Genomic DNA, 23,353 nt, shown 5'->3' with positions numbered 1-23,353 from the left:
GTGTGAGTTTAAAAAAAATCATGCTAAATAAAAGTTCATTTTGTCGATCTTGAAAATACAGTCCGAGAAGCGTTCGTTGAGAGACAACACTGTCTTGCAGTCTTCTTTGATTTTTTATTTATTTATTTATTTATTTATTTATTTATTTATTTATTTACAAATACTGCAGGCCCTATTCGGGCCCAAGCAGGAGTGGGTACATACAACAACGTAAATTACCATTGCCAATTAGCAATTAAGCACACAACAAAACATGTACATACATCATTGCAACACTATACGTAACAGAAATAAACATGAACGTACAACAGTGCAATAGGTAAACAAAATAACAATGAAAAAGCGTAACGCAAAAGAAACTGCTCTCATTGCGGCAATTTTAGAGGTCAAAGAAAAGGTTATTTGAAAGCTGAACGAACTAATCTATTGTATTAGCGTTAACTACTTCTTCGGGTAATTTATTCCATAGTGAAATTGCATGGGGAAAAAGAGAATATTGATGGATGTTAAGGTTACTAAATGGTTGCTTAATTGTTTTGTTGTGGTTTGTACGAGCAGAGCGCATGGGGGGCTCGGGTAAATAACATTCACGCGCTATTTTGTAGTGACCATGGTACAGCTGATATAAAAATTTGATACGAGATACAATTCTGCGATGAACTAGTTTTCTCAATTTCGCCCTGTCGCGAAGAACGGACACGCTTGAAAAACGCGAGTATGTGTAATATATAAACCGCAAAGCTAAATTTTGCACTCTTTCTATTTTCTTGATTAAATATTTTTGATGAGGGCTCCAGATAAAATCCGCATATTCTAATTTTGGTCTGACAAGAGCTTTGTATGCTGTTAACTTAACGGTCGATGAAGTACGGCGCAATTTCCGTTTCAAAAATGCCAGCTTTTTTAGCGCGTTGCTGCAAACGTTTTCTATATGGGGTTCCCAACTTAAATTGCTTGTGAGTGTAACACCTAAATACTTCACTCGCTGGGTTTTATGAATATAAGAACTATTAATTATATAAGCAAAATCTAAGGGTTCTTTCTTGTTGGTAAATGTAATAGCTGCCGTCTTCAAAGTGTTTAGCTTCAGTCCCCATGTTTCACACCATACGCTAATTGAGTGCAACGCGTCATTAAGTCTTACTTGGTCGGAGTGATGATTTACACTAGTATAAATAACACAATCGTCCGCAAACAACCGGATCTTCACAGGGGATTGAACAGATAAATAGATGTCATTGATATAAACTAAGAACAACAAGGGACCGAGAACTGACCCCTGTGGCACCCCTGAGTGCACTTCCAGTGTACTAGAAACGCAGTCTTTAACAGCAACGTATTGTTTTCTTGAGGACAAATAAGATTCTATCCAACGGATGATATTGCGTTCAATGCCCATTGAGAGCAGTTTAGTTACTAAATCGGCATGCGGAACTACATCGAACGCTTTGGAAAAAATCCAAAAACACTGCATCGATTTGACCCCTCATATTCAGCTCATTCATAAAATCATCCGTTATCTCAGCTAACTGTGTTATTGTGGATAAACCAGCCCTAAATCCATGTTGATTTGCATGAAGTAAATGGTTATTCTCTAAATGTGTTATAATCGCTTTAAATAAAATATGTTCTAGCAGTTTACAAGTTGTGGATGTTAAGGAAACTGGTCTGTAATTATTTAGTTCTAGAGGGGATCCAGATTTGTGAATCGGAACTATCCTTGCAAGGCGCCAGTCATCTGGTATCACACAGGATTCTAACGATGTTTTATATATTACATATAAGTACTCTGCTACCCAGATTGCGTATCTGTTAAGGAAAACATTAGATATTTTGTCCGGACCTGATGACTTTTTTATGTCTAGATTACGTAAAAGACTAAGGATGCCGTTTTTGCTTAAATCTACTACGGGCATCGGATTACGAAGCGTGTAAGGTTGCAAGTGCGCGTGCGATGCGTTTATGGTAAACACCGATTGAAAAAAGGCATTAAATTCATTAGCAATGGTCAAAGGATCGTCAATGCCTGTGCCAGATGTTCTGATCTCTGTGATGCCGCTTTTATCTTTAGATAAATATTGCCAGAATTTCCTTGGTAGCTCTGACATGAAACAAGTCAATGTGTAAGAAAAGAACTGATCTCTTGCAGCGCGCACTTTATCTTTGAAAGTGCGTACTAGACTTGCAAGTTGTTTCCTGTCACCACGTTTTCGAGAGCGTTTTATTTTGCGTTTCCGATGTATCAGATTACGATCCATCCACGGGTACTCCCTGTTGATGCGCTTTTTCTTCAAAGGCACGTAGGTGCTTTCACAGTGCATGACTATGTCTTTAAACTTTGACCACAGCACATTAACGTCATTTGTCTCATTAAAGGAAGGGAATAAAGATTCCATACAACTAATAATTCCGTCATCATCAGCATGCGTATAGTCTCTTACAAATGTGTCAGAAGGTTTAACATACGATCGCAAGCCCGAAATAGGACACTCAAGAACAAGTAACTGATGATCAGATATACCGTCCTTGACACTGACTGAGCAGTCTGGAAGCGAGCTACTTGCAAACGCAAGGTCAAGTCTGGAGAAGGCTAATGACACGACTTGGAGGCTTGGAATCCTACGTGATCTAGGAGACCTAGGTATCCGCGGCAGAATGCTGAAATGTTTAAGCGACTTTCTGCCGGACCGGTCATTTCAAGTACGTTTAGGTTCCACCCTTTCAAGGAACTTCACTCAGGAGAATGGTGTACCTCAGGGGTGTATTTTAAGTACTAGTCTCTTCATAGTTAAAATGAACTCTGTAGCGAAAGTAATTACAAAATCTATTATGTATTCAGTTTGCGTCGACGACCCCGAAATTTCATGCGCATCCCCTAGCGTATCAGCATGCGAGAGGCAGATACAACCAACAGTAAATAAATTAGCTACATGGGCAGATAGCCATGGATTCAAGTTTTCCACACATAAATCAGTGGCTGATCTTGAATCTCTTAGATGAGGCCCCAGCAGACGAATCTTACCCTCTACCTAAATGACATTGCACCACCAGTAAACACGAACGTAAACTTTTAGGCATAACTTCCAACAGAAAGCTCACGTTTCTGCCACACATCAAGACCCTAGAAAAGAAAGCCACCCGATCTCTGAACATACTCAAAGTGCCCTAGCGGAAACACTAGGGTTCCGATAGAGCATGCCTTCTGCGCATTTAATAATAATAATAATTAGTATTGGGGGACAGTAAATGGCGCAGTATCTGTCTCATATATCGTTGGACACCTGAACCGCACCGTAAGGGAAGGGATAAAGGAGGGAGTGAAAGAAGAAAGGAAGAAATAGGTGCCGTAGTGGAGGGCTCCGGAATAATTTCGACCACCTGGGGTTCTTTAACGTGCACTGACATCGCACAGCACACGGGCGCCTTAGCGTTTTTCCTCCATAAAAATGCAGCCGCCGCGGTCGGGTTCGAACCCGGGGACTCCGGCTCAGTAGTCGAGCGCCCTAACCACTGAGCCACCGCGGCGGGTACTCTGCGAATTTACCGCTCTCTGGCACGCACTTGTCAGGATTACAGGTGTGTAGTCTACGGTTCAGCGAGAACATCATACCTAGAACGACTGGATAGGGTACGTAATCTATATCTTGGTCTGCACTTACCGTGTGGAGCATGCAGGACATCCCCTGCTGCCAGTCTTTATGTAGAAGATAGACGAACTGTATTAACATGAACATACCTTCTTAGAAAAAGATCATGAACAAAACACCTTTATTATCCAGTCGTCAAAGCTTGTCCCTCTAGAATTATAGTCACCAATAAACGCCAACCAACGAAACCACTGGTTTTGCAGTTTGAAGAGATGGGCGGCAGACTTGGTATATTGGGTACATTACCTGGCATTGCACAGTGCCACAACCCACTTCCTCTATGATATAGTTTTCCCAAAGCCCATGATCACACTCTTACACAATTCAACAAGAGAACATCCCCACTTGAACATTCCATGCACCATCTCACACCGAAAGAAAAATAAGATAGCTACACTGAGTTTTATACAGACGGTTGCCCTTTACATTGGAATTGCAGTAGTGGAAGTGTGTTAGTGGCTATTTATTAATAAAATAACAAGGGAAGGAAAAGACGTTAATAGCCGGGGCATCTGCCATCGAAACCTTAAGCACCTGAGCTGCGACTAGCGGGAATAAAAGGACAGTGAGAGGGAAATAAAGGGAACGCGATAGCAAGAAAGGATTGGGGAGTGGATAATATACATTATCGCAGTAGTGGAAGGAAACTGGAAAAATCAGTGAGACCTCATCAGTGTGCATAATATTTACAGCCGAATGCTACGGTACCTTTGCAGCTGTAAAGAAAATAAAGAATGACGGCATCGAAAACAGTATTATCTACACTGATTTCCTAAGCTTATTTACAGCGCATGCTAAAATTGCAGTCGTACCTGTAATTTGTGATATACATGATATAACAAGGGTCGCAACACAAGGGCGTGAGATAAAATTCTGCTGGGGGCAGGGCTGTCAGCTCCTTTGTCGCGGCGTCCTGAATGGCCTCCACGCTCCCCATCCAGCGACCTTTCAGGGCTCTCTTCACACGAGGAAACAGGAAAAAATCGCATGGAGAGAGGTCAGGCGAGTATAGCGGATGGGCAAGTACAGTAATGCTGTGTTTCGCGAGAAATTTTGTAACGCTGAGAGCAGTGTGCGGCCTTGCGTTATCGTGGAGAAGGCTCCGTTGCCCAGATGCCCCTAAGTCAGGGCGACGGCGTCGCAGTGCATCAGGCATGTGTTGGAGCACGCGTATATAAAACTCCTGATTCACCGTCTACCTTTGTGGAACGAACTCGTGGTGTACGACACCTCTGGCATCTAAAAAAACTACCAGCATCGTTTTTGTTTTGGTCTTCTATCATCGCACCGTTCTCGACGCCGGAGAGCTTGTGGACCGCCATTCAGCGCTCTGCCTCTTTGTTTGAGGATCGTATTGAAAACACCATGTTTCTTCTTCAGCAATGATGCTATCGACGAATGCAGCATCCTTCTCTGCCTCGGAGAGCAAATCAGCTCTCACTGATGCCCGCGTGTCCTTCTGGTCCTGTTTGAGGGAGTGCGGCACAAGTCTGGCATTGAGCATTCGTTTCCCCAAGTTCTCACGCAAAATTTGGTGGCATGTTGTCTTACTAATTTCGAGAGCATCTGATAGCATTCGGACTGTAATGGTGCGGTCTTACTGTACGATTTCCGTGAACCAAACCACGTTGTTTTCATTCCGCGAGGTTGAACGGCGCCCCTGCCTTGCGTCGTCTTGCACCGACGTTCTCCCCGAAACGAACCTCTTGTGCCACTCGAGAACTCGCGCCCGTTGTCTCGTTGTCGGAAGCGTCACGAAGGAGCTCATACGCCTGTGTGGCTGTCTTGCCAAGCTTCACACAGTAATTTATGTTTACACGCTGTTCGAGGTGGACATCCATCTCTCCACATTCACTCGCAGTAGAATGCGCAGACTAGTGACAACGCATTTTTCTACATGTGGTGCTATCTGGCGGCTGTCACAGCAATTAGCATAAATAGCTCAGGTTAGCCCGAAAAATGGCGCTACATATTCTCCCCAACATTAGTTTTAGGGAATAATTTCTAGAGAAGAAAATAAATCAGTCTCGAAACTTTACGGACAAAGGTTGTACGATCATAACAATGCTCAACGTACGCTTTGACGGTTAAGAGAGGCTTAGGCTAAGGTTTTTGTTAGCTACTGGCGGGATTAGCCTTGCAGATGTACTACCGGCAATTGATGCACCGTAGCTGCACTTAGACATCAGTTAAAATCAGGGATTTACGGCACAAATCTGTGACCTGGCAGATCTACGTGGCATGCGCACAATCCCCACAATAGTCATCAACTGCAGCAGTAACCATCTGGCGTCCAAGTCACAGTTTGAAGAAATTTTACAAGGTGGGAAGCCTCCTTTCCGTATGAGCGATGTCCGCGCGGGAAAACAAGTTCTACATTAACGCACGCACAGATGAAGAACACAGCAGACACAATGTCAAGCCAATCTTATCCATCCACGCTGGATTAAGAGCCCAACCCGTGCGAATGCGGTGTAGTAAAGTGGCTTGAGGTCTCTTTATCCCTTGGTCGCGCACGGCTGGTTGGGTGGACACAACAGGGAACTAAAATGGCTGTGCAATGTTTTTTTGAAGCACCTCTTCACATCTTGAAAGGCATTCAGGCTTTCAGAAGGGCATGCACTGCAAAATGGCTCACAAGTTAGCTGCGTATGTATTCTTCCGCGAACGACGTTTCCTCGACCAACAACGCAGCGCACTACAGGAGAGTAACTAGGTGCAGTGTCACCACCCCCTTCAAGCCTCCTTCAGACAGGAATTATGTGCATCGCAGACAACGTAGTGCAATGCAGGCATGTCCACATATCGGTAACGCATATCTGTTCTGTCTAGACCACGAAGCCAGCCCTGTTCTTAGCTATGCCCCAAAGTAAGCCCAAGAGGCTGTTGTAATGGGCCACTCCCGTTTTGATCTTTTTCCGCTGGGTATACATCTGTATTTGGGCCCATTCCAGCCATTTTCCTTTTCGTGAGGAACTCAATCCATCTTTTCAAAAACACTCTCTATTTCCAACGCCGCGAAAAGTACTCATATCGCCACTTGCCTCCAATGTCTTCATGCATACTCACGGACATTGTCAAGGCAAACTCGTTATTGTTACTTAGCCACCGTTAAAAAAACGTGCCTAATTAAGCATCTTAGCTGACACTAAGCAGGCACTCATCTTCTCAGCAGCAAGCGCGGAAGCAATCGTGCGCAACGTTGGTTCGGGTCATGGAAGATGCGTGATAAGTGACCACTTCCTTAGAGCATCGAAACTGTTAAAATTGGCCAAAGATACCGACACAACACCGGCGGCTCACCACCACATCTGTGCGACCCTGGCTATGCTAGGGGTGAGTGAACATTAAAGCGCAACTGCATAGGTATTAGAAATCGACGAGCTTAAAAGGGTTGAATGTGTGAAACTTGCAGGTAAAGCATGCGAAGTCCTTTTGGGCTAGAATTTGTAATGGTGACGTAATCGCCGATTAAAATCGTGACGGCCTTCAAGCTTCTCCGCAACGCACAACGCCATGTTGGTGGGCGCATGATGACGTCATCGAAGGTATCGGTATATTTCCAGCGCATAAACGCCCGCTTTGAAGGAAAAAAACCAACGGCAGTGTGCGGCGGCTGATGGCAGCGTTAATTTGAAATCATACCTTCCGTGGCGTCGCACTTAACTTCCTCACACACCTTTTGTGCTTTGCGGAGAATCAAAAAATTCAATCACCGATTAAGTCATTATTTTAAATGCTAGTGCAAACACACTTGGCATGCTTTACCTACGACCTATATAGATTTGAATCCTTGAATATCGCGAAATTCTCAAAAAGTGGTGCAGTTGCCCTTGAATGTAGTGAGTGGACATGAGCGCAAGTGAATGCTTGGTGAGTGTGAATGGACGTGAGTGTGAGTGAGTGGTTGTAAGTGCAAGTAAGTGGCTGTGAGTGCGAGTGAGTGGTTGTGAGTGCGAGTGGTCATGAGTGTGAGTGAGTGAATGTGAGTACAAGTGGCCGTGAGTGTGAGTGTGATTGAGCCACCCCTCAAGGTGCCGAGGTATTCGGTATGGGGGGAACTGCCATGGGTTGAGGGCATTCCCACAGGTAGTGTATGAGAGTGGCCTTGGCCGCCCCACTTGTTGAGCAGAGTGGGAGGGTACAGGGGCCGTATTCCGAGTTTGTGTCGTAATAAAAAGCGTCATAATCTGCCGCAGCGGCCACACCTGATTGGTCAAAAAACCGGAAGCGGATGTCGGTTCGGTTGCGACTGTGAGCGGCGGCAGGATGTCACTGAGCTGCGGTTGCCGCAGCGAAACGTCCAGCGGCGCTATTGCTCTTTGCCCAGAAAAAGAACGCGACCAATGCGACAGAAGAAACATTCAGCCACAAGTTCGGTTGCGCATAGGATTCCACTCTAAATGAGTAATATCAAAACCGCTTTATTTACCCAGTTGACTTCAGCAAATACAAACAATATAGTTCAGGCACTCTTTTCCGCACCGTAAAGGCCGGAGGTGTACTTAAAGAAAATATTGTACGCAACCACGCATGGCTTTTCAGTGACAGAAGGCGACCACTACAGCCGCCGATCGCCGATGGTAAATAAATGCAGCTAGCTTGTTCGCACAACACGACGTTTTACATTTATCTCGAGGAAAATGGAACGGAGAGGAAAATTTGTAGCATGCACTCACTCGCTGCACAATGCGCGCTTCGTGCCGGGCTGAACCAAGACGCCATGACGACTTGCCGTCTGCAACATCGCTGAATGTAAATTGGTGCTGTGATCGAACGGTTGTGCAGACGGCAATTTACGTTTTTTCATTCATTCATGCAGGCACTGCAAATAAATAAAAGGGATGAGCTAAAAAATCTTACTGTGTTTCTCTTAATATATGCGTTGGGAGAATTCGCAGACGAAGTTTTCATAGGTTCACCATGGTGCGAAGCGCACGCATGCCCACTGACGCCTTTAAACTTGCAAGGTAACTCGCGAGCTCAGTGATGCAGAGCCACTCCACCGCGGCTATCGAGAACCGTAAGGGACGCGAAAAAACCACATCTGACATGTCAAACGCTTCGGTGTAGCAGCGTGTCGCTGGCGACTGGCCATCTGTGCACATGAGCGGTTTCACGCTGCCAAGACATTACATATGGCCATGTTGCAGGACGCTTCAACACCTAATAGAGAGCTCTAGAATAGGAAATACATGTCTACGCTCAGTAAACGCAAACATTTTGCGGGACATTATGGTTTATGTTACATCATTCAACATACGCAGACGAGATAACTCGGGGATTGCTGCGCCATCCAGTTTGAATGAAGAGAACAATTTCTGCAACAACCGGTGCTCGTTAGGCCTAGGAGCTACCGAATCGTCCAGCGAAATAAAAAAAGAGGCCAAATTTATCTTCCATCCAATTTTTTATAGGCAAGACAAGACGAAGCGAAAGTCCCGTACCCAGTTTATAGCCAGTTCACGGGCCGAAAAACGCAGTAACATCGACGAGTTCACTTCGAAGCGAGAGGCTCCACTTCAGAGCGCGCCGCCATGTTGGCTGTCGAGCATCTGTTGCTTACGCTATGGTTGACGTCACCGTTCGGTTTCTTCGGCCCTTTTCGCTGCATCCGAACCACCACATTCGCTTCCGGCGTTTCGACCAATTAGGTGTGCCCTCTGTTGCAGATTATGACGCTTTTTATTATGACGCAAACTTGGAATACGGACCCAGGTAGGGTGGAAGCGATGAAGGAGGTAAGGTGAGATGTAGCAGTTTGTCTGCAGTTGCCGCCAGACAACACTGTATTTTGAATCTAATGTACAGTGAGGTGGTAAGAGGGTGAAGCGGCTGTTTTTGTAATGAGTGATGATTTGGTGGTATGTGAGCAGAGCCCATGAGGTTTCCTGTGTGGGTTTGGGCGTCCGATCTTCCGACTCCCGGAGGGATAGTTCTCGATCCAGCACATGAACGTGCTGATTACCGGGTATCGAGGCATGCCCAGGAACCCAGGTGAGGGTTATCTCTTGGGTAAGCGTGTGTCCTGATTCAAGATTGCGTCGGGCCGTTGGTGTGATAATGCTTTGCTGATAATGGCGGTACGCAGAGTGAGAGTCAGTGCAGATTTCCGTGATGTTGAGATCTTGTGTAGCGTGTACGAGCGCAAAGGCGATGGCAGCGCCCTCATGCCTCCGTAGGGTTGCTGGCGTGGAGGGTGGCTGCGGCCCCGATGGTGACATCCTTGTAGGCGGCAACAGTGTTATAATAGCCTGGTAGGGTGGGTTGAGCCGCGTCCACGTGGAGGATATGTCTGGTCTGCCTCTGTAGTGTTTGGTGTATATTCAGCTCGGGCCTGCGTCTGCCCCTGTGTAGCTCGGGGTTCATATTTCTGGGTAGAGGTTTGATGCTCAATTGGCCCCGGATGTCAGGTGGGATGATTTGATAGTTAGGAGCAGGTGGGCAGGTGGTGGGGCTAGGTGAAGATGCCGTAGGTGGTTAGTCGAAGTATCTGGTTACTTTGTTGGGCTTCTAGTAGCTCCGAGATCGTAGTGTAAGTGCCCGTTGCGAGTAAGTGATTTGTGCTAACGGATTGTGGCAGGCATTGCGAAGAAGTGGTCGCCTTTCTAATAAGAGCATCAGCTTTGTCTTTGCGTTTTGGTGAGCAAGTGATAAGGAGGGTGATAAGTCAAGTGGCTGGTGATGAGGGCCTCCTCGGAGTGAAGGCCCTAAACACCGCCAATGATGAACGCTTTACTCAGACGAAGACAATCCAGTCCTCTTGCCGAAACGTTGGCAAGCTCCCCGAGGCTTCCCCTCCATTGTTCATTTTGCGTCTGCATATTAGACATACGGACCTGCCTGTGAATATTCTTCAAGGCCTCGGGAAGACCAGCCAATGCATCATTGAAGAGCGTGGGCGAAAGAACACTTCCCTGAGGCACACCACGCGATACAGCCCTTTCCGTGCTTGAAGTGGTCCCTAACATCACTCGACTCGAACGATCACGTATGAACGAATCGTAGATGACCTGTATACTCGTGGCTTGCAAACCGTTCAGTATTAAGCTTCGAAGGTCGTCGTCACAAGCTTTTGCTAGTTGCTACTGGTTTTGACGGTTACAGTTATAAAAACGGTGGGCTACAATCCTCCCAATAAACAAGGAGCCTGACAGTAATAGTAGAAATTTACCTATTCAATATTAGTTAACCAGGCTGCTAGTTAGCGCGTGCTACCTGTATTCAGATGCACTACACTGCTGACAATGTTGTGCTGAGGAAAACGGGCTTCTAACTCAAAAAGCCTTTTTTTTTAATTGCTGAAAGTAGTAAGTGAAGCACCCTGTATATGGTTCAAGCAGTTCAAGTGTGAAGCATCGCCAGCGCTGACAGGGGATCCTGCTAACTCCGATCGATTTTCCCGCATTACACAACATGAAGTAAACGTTGCCAATTTTGGTCTATGAAATGTGTGCGCACAGACTTGCCGGTTTTCTGGCACCGCCTTTGCGGCCAGCGTCCCTGGCGCGTGCTCCTTGTGGGCAAACCGCCAAATGCTTGCGGGCTGTCACGAAGCGGAGCCAAGCGAAGGCGAGGCATGGTAGCCGCTACCCCAAAACTTGTCTGGTCATATAAAAAATTTGCTAAGGTCTTCCTTCAGGCCTGACGAGGATTACATTTTTTGATAATGCAACCCGTGCGAGGTCTCCTAGCTGGCTATCGCCTCTTCATCTTCTTCATTTTATTTATTTTACCCTCGTGAACATATGAATAGTCAACCCACAGAGGCATTACGCTTACCTGTACCTGCAATTACACTCAACACTGCCCTTCCTCCTGTCCTCCCCCCCCCCTCCCGGTACGAAGATCCTAGTGCCGTCCCTGCCTCCCACCCCATGAAGACAGACACGAAGCATGAGGCGCGGGACGCGTACAGGTTCTGGCCACATGATCACGGGTGAGCGCACGCCCCACCCAAAGACGGAAAAGGTAGCGCGAGGCATGTGCGGGGCGTGGTTACGTGATGGCAGACAAACTGTGTCTAAGAGGACGTCGTAGATGCAGCTCTCGCTCTAAAACTTCCAAAAAGGAGGCTGCGATGGTTTGGTGATGTAATGAGAAAGTACGACGAATGCACTGCAAAGGAGGTGATGAAGCTTAATTGAATTTGGTGGGAAGAGGCCCAGAGTACGAGCTAGGTAGAGATGGCGAGACAATGTGGTGGAGGATCTATGAGGTAAATAAGCTCATGAGGGAATGAATTAATGATAGGGTGAAGTGAAAAGAGCTATAATCACAAACAGTGACCCCGCATAAAAATGGGACAAACCTGTAAGGAAGAAGTCAGGAATGTTCGGCCATCAAGGTCGCTTGAATACATGGCGGTTTTATGGACAACATTGGAAGGGGGGGCCCCCATATGCACAATCCATTTATTGAGCCTTATTCGCAGAAAAAAAGGGGAGGGGGAAAGGAAAGATTAGAGTGTGTCTTCAACAGGAAATTTCTCGTTCTGGGAAAGGTGAGAGAGGGGCGTGGGGCTTGGCTCTCAATTTATGAAGCTGTGCCCTCTTATTCGTGCCTACTAATTTCAGTCACGAAGGTCTTGCGGAATACTTCGCCAGCCTCTAGCACCGCACTCTTTTCTCTTTTTCAGCTTCGCTGTATTAAATTTCTTGTGCTAGCCTTCCTACTGAGCTGGCCCTTTGTCACGGGCCCATTCTTTCCTTTTAAAACTGATGGCCTTGCTCAAAATGATAAACAGAGACCAATGTGAAACTGACTGCGAAGAAATGATTCTCAGGCGGAAATTAGGCTGCTGAGAAATGCAGTTAACGCTCAGACAGTCTGAGGCATATCGCCTCGTCTCGATTCGATGAAAACTCTGCGTGCGCTTCGTTTCAGCGGCCGACAAACTTACTTGTCCTCAAAGCTCTCATCTCTTGTCGCTGGCATAAGAAAATTCACAGAAGGGCACTTAACAGCTCTTTCGTATCACTAAATAGTAAATCTAATTTCATCCTTAAGGGAATAACACCGCAGAAGAAACCCTCTCCAAACCCTTCATGTACTCATACTCGGTAATTCCGGACAAAAGCATTTTTGAACGGGAACCAGTATATGAACGCAGTTTTTTCATATATTGTAAGATTTCACTATAACAATTCAATATATTCGCGGATCTCCTGTCGGCAGGCTTGATTTTTTTTTTGCTATTAACGTTTATGTTGTCGTCAAAAGCGTTCCCCATTGGTTTTCTGTAGCAGACTTAACTGCTCGATGCGAGTGATGGAAACACTCTAAAAGAAAGATTTTTCTACACATCAGAAGAATGGACCATCACCTTCAATATTTGCATAACAATACCATACATTATTTCAATATCCAAAACGTTTGTCCAAGAATGGTGGGCATGTTTTTTTTTTTTTTGGAAAAGGATGCACCGAGCTACCTGCAACTTTTATGCACATTAAGTTTTAATGCCATTCGCGCAGTGCCTCACATTCAGATTTAATGACGTTAACCTCCATTTGCTATAGAGTGAGTTCGTCACTCTTTATTTGCCCGAGCAATGCGTGCTCTCGTCTCCTTTCGAGATGCAGAAAAGCATAATGCGATACAGCGCGAATAAAGACGGGGACGAAGCGAGACAAGACACCACAGCGCTGTGGTGTCTTGCCTCGCTTCGTCCCCGTCTTTATTCGCGCTGTATCGCATTATGGAAAATTACCAACTAGCCCGATCTGCCACTCTTGCAGAAAAGCATGCAGCTTTTTTAGGAACAACTTCTTATCCAGTAGCCAATAATTTATTCATAACTTTCAGTTAGGTGATGTACCTCTACTGCATTTTCGATGCGAAGGACACGTACCACCAACTCCGAAAGTAATCGCATTAACACACTTGATGCCTTAAAGGGACCCAGAAAGGGGTCTCAATAAAGGTGCGACATGTCTGGGATTTTAAAAGATGACGGTTCATAATTATCCCCCAGCAAGAATTATTTTAATGCGTTTTGTGGAAGCTGAGTTTTATGCAGACAAAATTTGACCTTCCGCATCTTCACGCCTTTCCCTCTCCTCTCACACGTGAACTAGAATACTGGTCTAGTGGCGCGAGCGGGAGTGCGCGGGCGTGCTCTTTGGCGTAGACTCCACCAGATGGCGCCACTGCAACTTTTTCTAGCGACGCCGACGCTGCTGTTTCAGGAGCTTGTGTATGTTTCTCCGCATCGTTGTAACGATGGGGTGCATAATACGCTCCTAGCTAAGAAACCTGCATGCATGCCATTGGGTTCAACTAACTTCAACGTAACCTCCTAGGCACCTTTTTTTTTCCCTCACCATGCCCCTTCGAGCATTTTGGCGATGATGAAAAATCGCGTCGCTCTATGTCGTCCGCTACCGACAAAGTGCAATGCGAAATGCTCACAGTTTTGCTGGTGGATGTAACTTGTTTAGGTGCATCTCTTACTGAGCTGATTTTGTTTGCATGCGACTATTGAGCTACCCTAGTGATTCATCTGTGAGGGCACTGTATGAGTGATCTCCTAATTAACTTTTCCACATTTAAGGCGACAGCGTTAAGGAGCTCGTGTCGCAGAAAAATCGGTGTCGTCGGCGTCTTTGGCCGTGAGCAAAAATGGCGCATCTCGGTGGACATCTGAACCGCGCCGTAAGAGAAGGGATTTTCCTTCCCTTACGGCGCGGTACGGGTGTCCAGCGAGAATTGTGAGACAGGCGTCATTTCCTTTCCTTAAAAAAATTTATTTTCATTTTCCTGGCCTTACGGCGCAGTTCACGTGTCCACCAAGATATGTTTTCTTTCCTTAAATTGTCCGGGCAAGGGGTGGCACCGAAGTACGATGGCGTTCCGTGGATCCCTTGGCAATGCTGCAACACGCTGTCGCGTCCTGCTCTTAAAGGCGAAGCTTATAAGCGTCCTCCAAATGTTCCTGAAGCGGTTCATCGGCCTCAGAAACGCATTTTATTCACAAAAATTTACACACGATTAAAATTAACATATTCACCCCAATTTTGGGCAAGGCTTGCATTGTAAGTGCAAATATTTGTAAAATAAAAATTATAGCAAATCTTGGCTTCCTGGCAGGCACATTCTTCGAGCAACCAGCCGAAATTATGTGAAATGGAATTTCACCCGAACAGGTCCTTTCCAGGTCTAAGCGCACCGACTAATTTTCTGGTACTCAGAATCTTTTTACTTTAGGTTGTTCAAAAATGGAAGCCGGTTTTGTTATGTAAAAAGTAGTGATAGCTAGGCATTACAGCAGTGAGCTCGGCTGCAAAATTTTCAGTGGCCAGAGAGCCAGATCTCTGTTTTTGCCTTAAACGCCAATATCAATTGCGTACTATCTGCATGTAGCTTTATAGGAGGCTAAAGCATTTCATGTAAGTATTTTCCAGGTCAGCTACAATTTGTAGAGGGGGGTTCCTGCAGAGGGACGACGGTCACCCTTGTCGTTCAGGCGAGTGAACTCGGCTGGCTTGAGTTCTCTGTCGCTTCTTTAATTGGTCATTAGAGGCAAATTCAGACAGCCTTCACAACCTGTCTTCAAGACGCCATATTTTTTTTGCTACATAACCGTGCAGCTAACAATACGAAACAGCTCTAACAATACGAGCGCGCATAGACGAGATGTACACATGAGCGCTCGTGTGTACTATCGCGATGGAAAGAAACGCGAACCCGGCGCCCACGCGCTTCGCTGTTGGAATTCATTTTGATCGCGCTTTTACCTGGATGGTAGGAAAAAGACGTTATAGAGTCATCCTAGAAAGCATTACGGACGACTCTGGCGTCCTTTAGCTACCACCGAAGTAAAAGCGCGATGAGAAGAAATGCGAACAGCGGAGCGCCTATAGGCTCCGCTCTGTTCGCGTTTCTTTCGATCGCCCCTTACCTATTGTCTCTACGCCCTCGATTTGTTAGAGCTGTGTTTTAAGAATGATCCACCACCGATTAACACGCCCAAGCTTTTCCATTAGAATATTAGCCGCCTAGGTGTCACTTGATGTTATAGTGCAAGTGGGATGGTATGGCGGTATTTTCAGAATTAAGTGCTGCGCGCCTGCTGCATCCGCATGATGCCTGCATCTAGAATTTATCATCAAGCTCCTGCGTGCCACTGGGACAGCTTTGCTGGCCAGCATCTGCGTACAAAATGGCAATGAGGATGCCAGGCTCGAGGTTTCCCGTAGAAACTGAGTGGGAAAGGTTGTTAAGTGCAAGGCAGATTACAGTATAACTAGGAACGTCTTTTCAGACGCTGGGTATGGGTATTGCAGCCACAACGAAGACTGGCGCACAATTCTGATAAGATGCCTAGCCGGATCCTGGCTCACTCTACTTGTCATCAGGTAACCGAAACCTGCACGTTCTATTAGTTACTTCAACAGTGACAACACGCTAAACAGTGTCGCACGCAGTCCTGTAGCTGTCGGCTTGCTTATAAAAGCTTTGCATTCCATTAGTCTGGTTTTCCCATGTACTCAGGTGCGACAGAAATAAATGAAGCATGTCAACAGATGCAGAATTGGGACCTAGAACACCAGCAGCGAGGCGCGAAAAAGCAAGTGTTGAGCCGTTCGTACTGCCCGGCCAGCACGGCGGCAGAGGCGCGGAGCTAGTAAAAGGCGCGGTGGCGCCCCTTGCGGCGAGGAGAGGCGTTTTGCTTCAGCCGCTCTGCTGCCGCGCGCCTCCGTTCGCACCACTAGACCAGTATTCTAGTTCACGCCGAAACAGCGGCGCTCCTCCGCCGGCCCCACTAAAGTCCACTCACTCGGCCCCTCCCCTACCTCCGCCGGCTGCGGAGCGCGCGGAGGTGACCCGGCCGCGGTAACGCGTGACGTCTGAAAGAATTTGGCTCTGTGAACCGATGATTACCCCCGGCTGCTCACGTCATTTGCAAGACGTGACGTCGTCTGCCAGGTTTTCGCGCAAAAGCCCGGCACCGCGCGTCGCCGCGAGATGCGAAAGCGGGAATTTTTAAAAATTTAATGTAAATTTTCCGCTCGCTTTTGAGGTCTCGTACGCGGCATGAACGCTCGGTGGCCGGTTCTCTACATAGTGCAAACATTTTAAAGCCAAGCTCAAACACCCCTTTCTGTGGCCCTTTAAGCGTTTACTGTCATTTCTTGTGCGCGTGTGGCACGAGTAGTAGCCACAGAGCTGACTTAAATTTCCCGTCTGGCCAAGCAGAAGCCAGCAATCATCCGCAGTGTGGCCGCCCTTTTCTGCCGCGGAGTACCTTCGCATGTGATTTTCAGGGGGGTGTTCTGACTGTTCGTTAGAAATCCGGGCTTGATTGTACACTCAAAGTTCACTTTTTTTTTCCTAGAAAGCACAGGCGAACTTTTCTCCCGCCACCTCCGCGGGAGAAAAGTTCACGTGTGCTTTCTAGAACTAAAAAAAAGAACTTTGAGTGTACAATCAAGCCCGGATTTCCACCGAACAGTCAGAACATCCCCTTGAAGATCACACGCGGAGATATTGCATTATTCTTCACGTTTATCGAACTTGCGCTCAGCGGAACATTCTATATATCGAGCGGCACGCCACGTCCCTGCAAGTCTCGCTTCTCCTACACTCTTGTCTTGCACTTATTTTCCACGCCACATCGCTGCTATATGATGAAGCCAACCTAACTAACTGAAGCCTAGCGGCGAAATTCTAGAGGCCCGTGTACTGTGCGATGTCTGTGCACGTTAAAGAACCCCAGGTGGTCGAAATTACCCGGAGCCATTCACTACGGCGTCCCCATAGCCCGAGTCGCTTTCGAACCAAACTATTTTTCTTGTGATTTTTCGGATGACCGCCAAAAGCTTGCAAATATCCGTCGACCTCACGGCCGCGGCCATTGCTGGCTTCTGTTTGATCACGTGGGCAATTTAAGTCATGCATTGGTGGCCTACGTTCGTCCAGTCACCAAATTTTGGGCCTAGCTCGGCAGCCGACCTCGGGTTGACCGTGTACATGTTGGCCAGGTATAGGGCTCATGCTGTACCGAGCATCTTGTAGACTTCAGTCCTAATGCACGATTTTATTGTTCGTGAAATACCTCATAGACGCTACGTTGTGATGTAGATATGCCGGATGGATCTGGTACATCTGACAAAAGTTAGGTTCGTATATTTATCAGGTATTCGTCAGGGAGATACGGTGTGTCCAGCACTATTAGCCGCGTGCTTACAGGAGGTATTCAGAAAGCTGGATTGGGAAGAGTTAGGGGTAAAAGTTAATGGAGAATACCTCACTAAAATTTCATATGCTGATGACACTGCCATGCTAAGTAACTCAGGGGACGAACTGCAAAGCATGATCGAGGACATAAACAAGCAAAGCAGAACGGTGGGACTAAAAATTAATACGAAGAAATCTAAAGTAATCTTGAACTGAGTCTCGGAAGGGCACATAAATTTACGATAGGCAGCTAAGCATTAGAAGTTATCTGAAAATACATCTATGTACTTAGGGCAGGTAGTAACTGCCTACCTATATGATGGAATAATTTCCGTGCCCCGTCTGCGTTGCGTGGGCGCGACGCACAACGCCCAACCGAAGCTGGTGGTGGTGACTTTAGTGGTAGATCGTGCTTCCTGTACTGGCCGCAGCGACTTTATAATGTCTCCGAGGGCTGGTGTTGCTGCAGCAGATGAGGTCGCCAGCCAACTGCAGCAGACACCACTGGGTGTGGTGTGTGGGCCTGGCGGCCCCTCTGCTCTTGCAGGTGTCATATATGTCATTATCCTGTACCAGCTAGGGTGCGAGGCGTTAAGGGACACAGAAAGCGGTGTTTGAGCTTGGCTTTAAAATTGTTGAACTATGTAGAGTACAGGCCACCGAGCGTCCATGCCGCGTAGGAGACTTCAAAAGCAAGCGGGAAATATACAATGCATTTAAAAAAAATCCCGCTTTCACACCTTGCGGCGACGCGCGGTGCCGGGCTTTCGCGCGAAACACGGCATACGATGTCACGTTGTGCTAGTGACGTCAGCAGCCGGGGGTTATCATTGGTTCACAGCGCCAAATTCTTGCAGACGTCACGCGCTACCGCGGCCGCAGCCGTAGCCACTCCGCGCGGTCCGCAGCTGGCGGTGGTAGGGGAGCGGCCGAGTGGGTGAGGCCGGCGCAGGCCAACACCCTAACACTAGAGGGTGTTGGCCTATTCTCTAGAGGGTGTTGCGCAGGCGCGCCGCATTTTTGGCGTGCGAGAGGAGAGGGAAAGGCGCGAAGACGCAGAAGTTAAAATTTTGTCTGCATATAACTTAGCTTCCACAAAAAGCATTAAAATAATTCTTGAGATAGGATAATTATGAAGCGGCGTCTTTTAACATCCCAGGCATATCGCAACTTTGTTGAGAGCCCCTTTCTGGGGCCATTTAAAGTGTGTCATTCGACCCATGTCTCCAATGTGTACTGGAGAAACCACACTCCCTCCTACTCGCTCTGCGTCCCCCTCTGCCTCTGTGTCTCTACGCACCCAATCCCACAACAATCCTTTCCTCAAGTCAAGAGTTCCGAGCAGTGCTCCTTTTAAAGGGCAGCAGAATTGTGAGTCTTTACGCTCCAATATTGCAACAGTACTCCTCCTATCTTGTTCGCATGCATGGGTATGGCTTGATTCGCTTCTTTTATCAAGTTAGCATACAGAATGTGCTTTCGCTCTTGCTAAGATATTTGATTCGCCGTGCTTATGGGGCCTCCTCACCTTCCGGACAGGCGAAGAATGTGCGCACATATTATTTACGCTGGGCCGGAGCTGTACTAAAAGCGCCATTACTTTTTTTTCTTTTCACATAGACGAAGCCGCCATGTGCACGCCAGTCACAGGGCGCATTTCGCATCTGAGTCAAAACGATATCGGCGCGTTTCCTTGCGCGCGTTTCGCGTAACTGTTTTGTTTTTGAGTTGCAGCGTACTGGTCAATAACTTTACGGCTTATAGAGTTGAGTTGAGTTGAGTGGTTGTAAACTACCGGTGGGACAAGCTGTTGCGGGATGAAAGAACAGTCGGTGTGCCATGCAGTCTGTGCAAGGAGGCGGGAAAGTTCGCGACCTGTTGCCTCATTATTTATTGTAATTTTTTAAGTCGTTGCGCCAAGGGCGGTGCGGTCAGGGTCAATTTTATTCTTTCTTGGGCTACCCATCATCTAATGAATGCTTCGCGACATAACAAACGCGACTAAGTAAGTGTGAAGGCAAGATAACCGATGGTCCCTTAGGGTAACTGAATGGATTTCAAGATAAGGCAATCGCAGCAGGGGGAGGCAACGAGCCAGGTGGGTGAATGAGATTACATAGTTCGCAGGATTAATGAGGTCACAGAATTAGGGGCGGATGTATACGAGGCGGCCCCCCTCCCCCACCCCAAGCGAGAAATTTTACATAGAAAAACCATGCTGAACCCCATTTTCTCAACGAAAAAAGTCCAAGAAATACATGGTTCAAATGGAACCCTCATGCACCCCCTCAAGCCACCCCTACAAGAGTGCCCATTATAATCCGCTCCTGCCATACCTGACACAGGACAGCGTTAGAGGGATACGCGAGAGGCCTTTGTCCAGCAGTGCGATGATTCGTCAGCTTCATTAAAGACGTTCATTAATAGCTTTTCCTTGTACATGGAAGAGAACTGGAGGCATATCGTGGATATTGATGCTCATCGGAATAAAGCATTCGCTGACATACTAGTAGTAGCAGTAGCGGTACCAGTAGTAGCAGCAAGTATTAACAGTATTAGTAGCAATAGTAACAGTAGCAGTAGTAGTAGTAGTAACAGTAACAGTAGTAGTAATAGTAGTAGTAGTAGTAGTAGTAGTAGTAGTAGTAGTAGTAGTAGTAGTAGCAGTATAGCAGCAGCAGCAGCAGCAGCAGCAGCAGCAGCAGCAGCAGCAGCAGCAGCAGCAGCAGCAGCAGCAGCAGCAGCAGCAGCAGCAGCAGCAGCAGCAGCAGCAGCAGCAGAAGTTGATGGTGTGGTGCTGTAATCAGAACGTAGCTCATAGATCCCATAATGAAATGCGCGTTTTCGACCACCTGGGAATCTTTAACGTGCACTGACATCGCACAGTACAAAAACGCTAAGGCGCCCGTGTACTGTGCGATGTCAGTGCACGTTAAAGATCCCCAGGTGGTCGAAATTATTCCGGAGCCCTCCACTACGGCACCTCTCTCTTCCTTTCTTCTTTCACTCCCTCCTTTACCCTTCCCTTACGGCGCGGTTCAGGTGTCCAACGATATATGAGACAGATACTGCGCCATTTCCTTCCCCCCCCCCAAAACCAATTATTATTATTATTATTATTATTATTATTATTATTATTATTATTATTATTATTATTATTATTATTATTATTATTATTAACTGAAGGTACCCAAGGCATCGGTTACGGATACTCAGAGCAGCGCTCACGACGCTTCGCACCTACATGAAAACGAAAGAGAATCACATAGCAAAAACTTGCTCTTTAGCACGACTTGGCTTGGATTGCGTGGTGCTTCTTTACTAGATGCAACCGCGGCCACAGCGCCACCGCCATCTGTGTAGCTGCAACACATGCATCGAAGGGTCGCTGTCGCGGAAGTCGCTGGTGCCGGTGCTTCCGAAGTTTTACCCCGCGAAAAACTGTAGGGCGCAGTTTTGTTACTGTAGTTTTGCTTCCGGATGTTTTTGTGTGCTGCGACTTCTACTTCATCTCAGGAGCGCGCGGGCCTTCTTGCCAGTGTAAGAGATTCACGTGCGTTACTTGTGTCGTTCGCTGGCTTTTTCCGTGACGGATTCGTGGTATGGACTAGTCCCTTTTCACTCTTGCTTGTCCTTTTCTTTGGCGTCTGGCATTTTCACTTGACAGCAAGAAACATTTTCATGATGCGGAATTGAATCGTAGTGTTTATTAATTTAGCCCAGAGACATTTTATGCATTCTAGTACGTCGACTCAGTGCTTGTCTGGTTAGAACAAAGAGCCAAATGCTTTTTTTTTTCTTCCAAATGCCAGTATAACCAGTCTAACCATGGACCCACCGATTCCTAAGCTGTCACTAAGAACCGTGACCACTTTGGACGTTCCAGACATCGGTAAGTGGTTGCACATTTTCATCTTGTTGCGTACAGGCACTGTTGCTAAAAGGTGGGAAATTTCGCATATTGTCGCGAAAGGTGAAAGTGACAATCATATAGAGCTCGTGAAATTTGAATTTTTGTGCATGTTGATGACGTAAGTGCGGGACATATTCTTGTCACGGCGCTCATGTTGCCGAAGTTTTTTTCCTGCTTTACCAGGAGGGACGTTGCGGAGAGAGTTCAACGGCAGTATTTTTAATTTAGCACTGTCTTCCGCGCAAAGGAGGAGTATAATACAAATCATTATGATTTTCCTTCACAATCAGGAAATAAACGAGCTTTGTTTAATTTCATCAGGAGCAAAAAAGTGATTCCACCGGCTGTCAACATTGAATCCCTCGTTCAGTCCCTTGCTGACATCGCCAAGGCCTTGGAGGACATTGCGTATGGCCTAGAGCTTTGCTTTACATCTGCTCTGCCTTCTCCAGCTATATTCACATGCACCTCAAGTGATTTCATTGAGGTCTCTGTGCCTGAGCTATCGTAAATTGTTGTGCACTTATCCCCACCGGCTCCTGGCCCCGATTCATCCATCACTTCATCTGTGATGGATGAATGAATGAGCTATTTATTTAGAAAGGGAGGCTCAAGGCCGTTCGTTGGGGAATTGGGTTGTTAAGGAAGGGAAAAGTAGGGGTCTATTGATACATGAAGGGACGGCAATGGTGGTCTAGCCACGCTTTACACTGCTTTGTAGAGGCCACTTATCTTAGCATATTTGCCAATATCTTGCAAGATGCCGCTTGCTCCGGCTCTGGTCAATGCACGAAATTCCTCGCCATCGGTGGGAAAACCATGCTTGGCGACGAGGTCATCGCCATCACGAGGAATCGCGTCCCTTGCGGAACTCTAAACAATGCCAAACTAGGAGGTACAGGTCAGCACGACACGTACAGCCACAGTACGGGCACTTCACAACGTCAGTATTGCCCCCTTGATGCCAGCGAAGGCTGGTAAGCCATTTACGGTTGATGTTTGGCATGTAAGCAGCATCGGCGATAATCTTATTAATGAACATCTGCTCATGCCGTGTGAGAGCAGCTGAGGTATCAAGGTAGCCCGGTGATGTAACGGCCGTAAGTCGTGCAAGGCTCCTCTGTTTGGCACACTCTAGTCTGCGCATTAGGACAGCGAAGTTGTTGGGCATATCAGCAGGGCCGTCGGTAACAGCGGGGTATTCCAGCGGAGGAAGGAACGAGACACTCTCCCGAGCCGCGTTGTGAGCAGACTGCTTCCCGTTGTCGTCGCCCGTGCGTCCAGGGATCCACACGAGGCAGATGTGCACATTGCGTGTTGAGAGGGTTCTGATTATAGAAGTAATCTGCTGCGCAATTGGGTGGGTCGAGAATGGTTTGTGGAGCTCGCGTACAGCTTCATGTGAATCAGAGAGTATTCAGATTTTGTGCGACATGTCAGTTTGTAGCAGTGGATTACCGACCAGAACATTTTCCACCTGCAGTAGAGCGGCGTATATAGCAAGCAGCTCCCCTTCCTTTATGCACCCACCAGGTGCACGAATAGTACGGCAGCCGTTGAAATTGAAATTCTCACGGCTGCGCCATGCCATTGATATGGCGCCGTCTTTCAG

The 23,353-nt window shown here is 47.0% G+C and overlaps 1 protein-coding gene across 3 annotated transcripts in view; it reads left to right on the top strand.

Annotated features, from left to right (window-relative positions):
* The first annotated feature begins 21,172 nt into the window (after positions 1-21,172).
* The window catches only part of LOC144113423 (eukaryotic translation initiation factor 2-alpha kinase 1-like), a 39,887-nt gene continuing 37,706 nt past the window's right edge, over positions 21,173-23,353 (top strand). The window contains exons 1-2 of one of the 3 annotated variants that reach the window (XM_077646496.1): positions 21,173-21,368; positions 21,650-21,720. In XM_077646496.1, the coding sequence (XP_077502622.1) occupies positions 21,657-21,720 (64 nt within the window). In that variant the 5' untranslated portion in view covers positions 21,173-21,368; positions 21,650-21,656. Of the gene's footprint in view, positions 21,429-21,640; positions 21,721-23,353 lie in introns of all 3 variants that reach the window. The other 2 variants (XM_077646495.1, XM_077646494.1) reach the window with 2 other exon arrangements.

This window comes from Amblyomma americanum, chromosome 1, assembly GCF_052857255.1.
Source record: "Amblyomma americanum isolate KBUSLIRL-KWMA chromosome 1, ASM5285725v1, whole genome shotgun sequence".
Taxonomy (NCBI): Eukaryota; Metazoa; Arthropoda; class Arachnida; order Ixodida; family Ixodidae; genus Amblyomma; species Amblyomma americanum.
The sequence above is the reverse complement of the archived record's forward strand: the minus strand, read 5'-3'. Positions and strand labels throughout refer to the sequence as shown.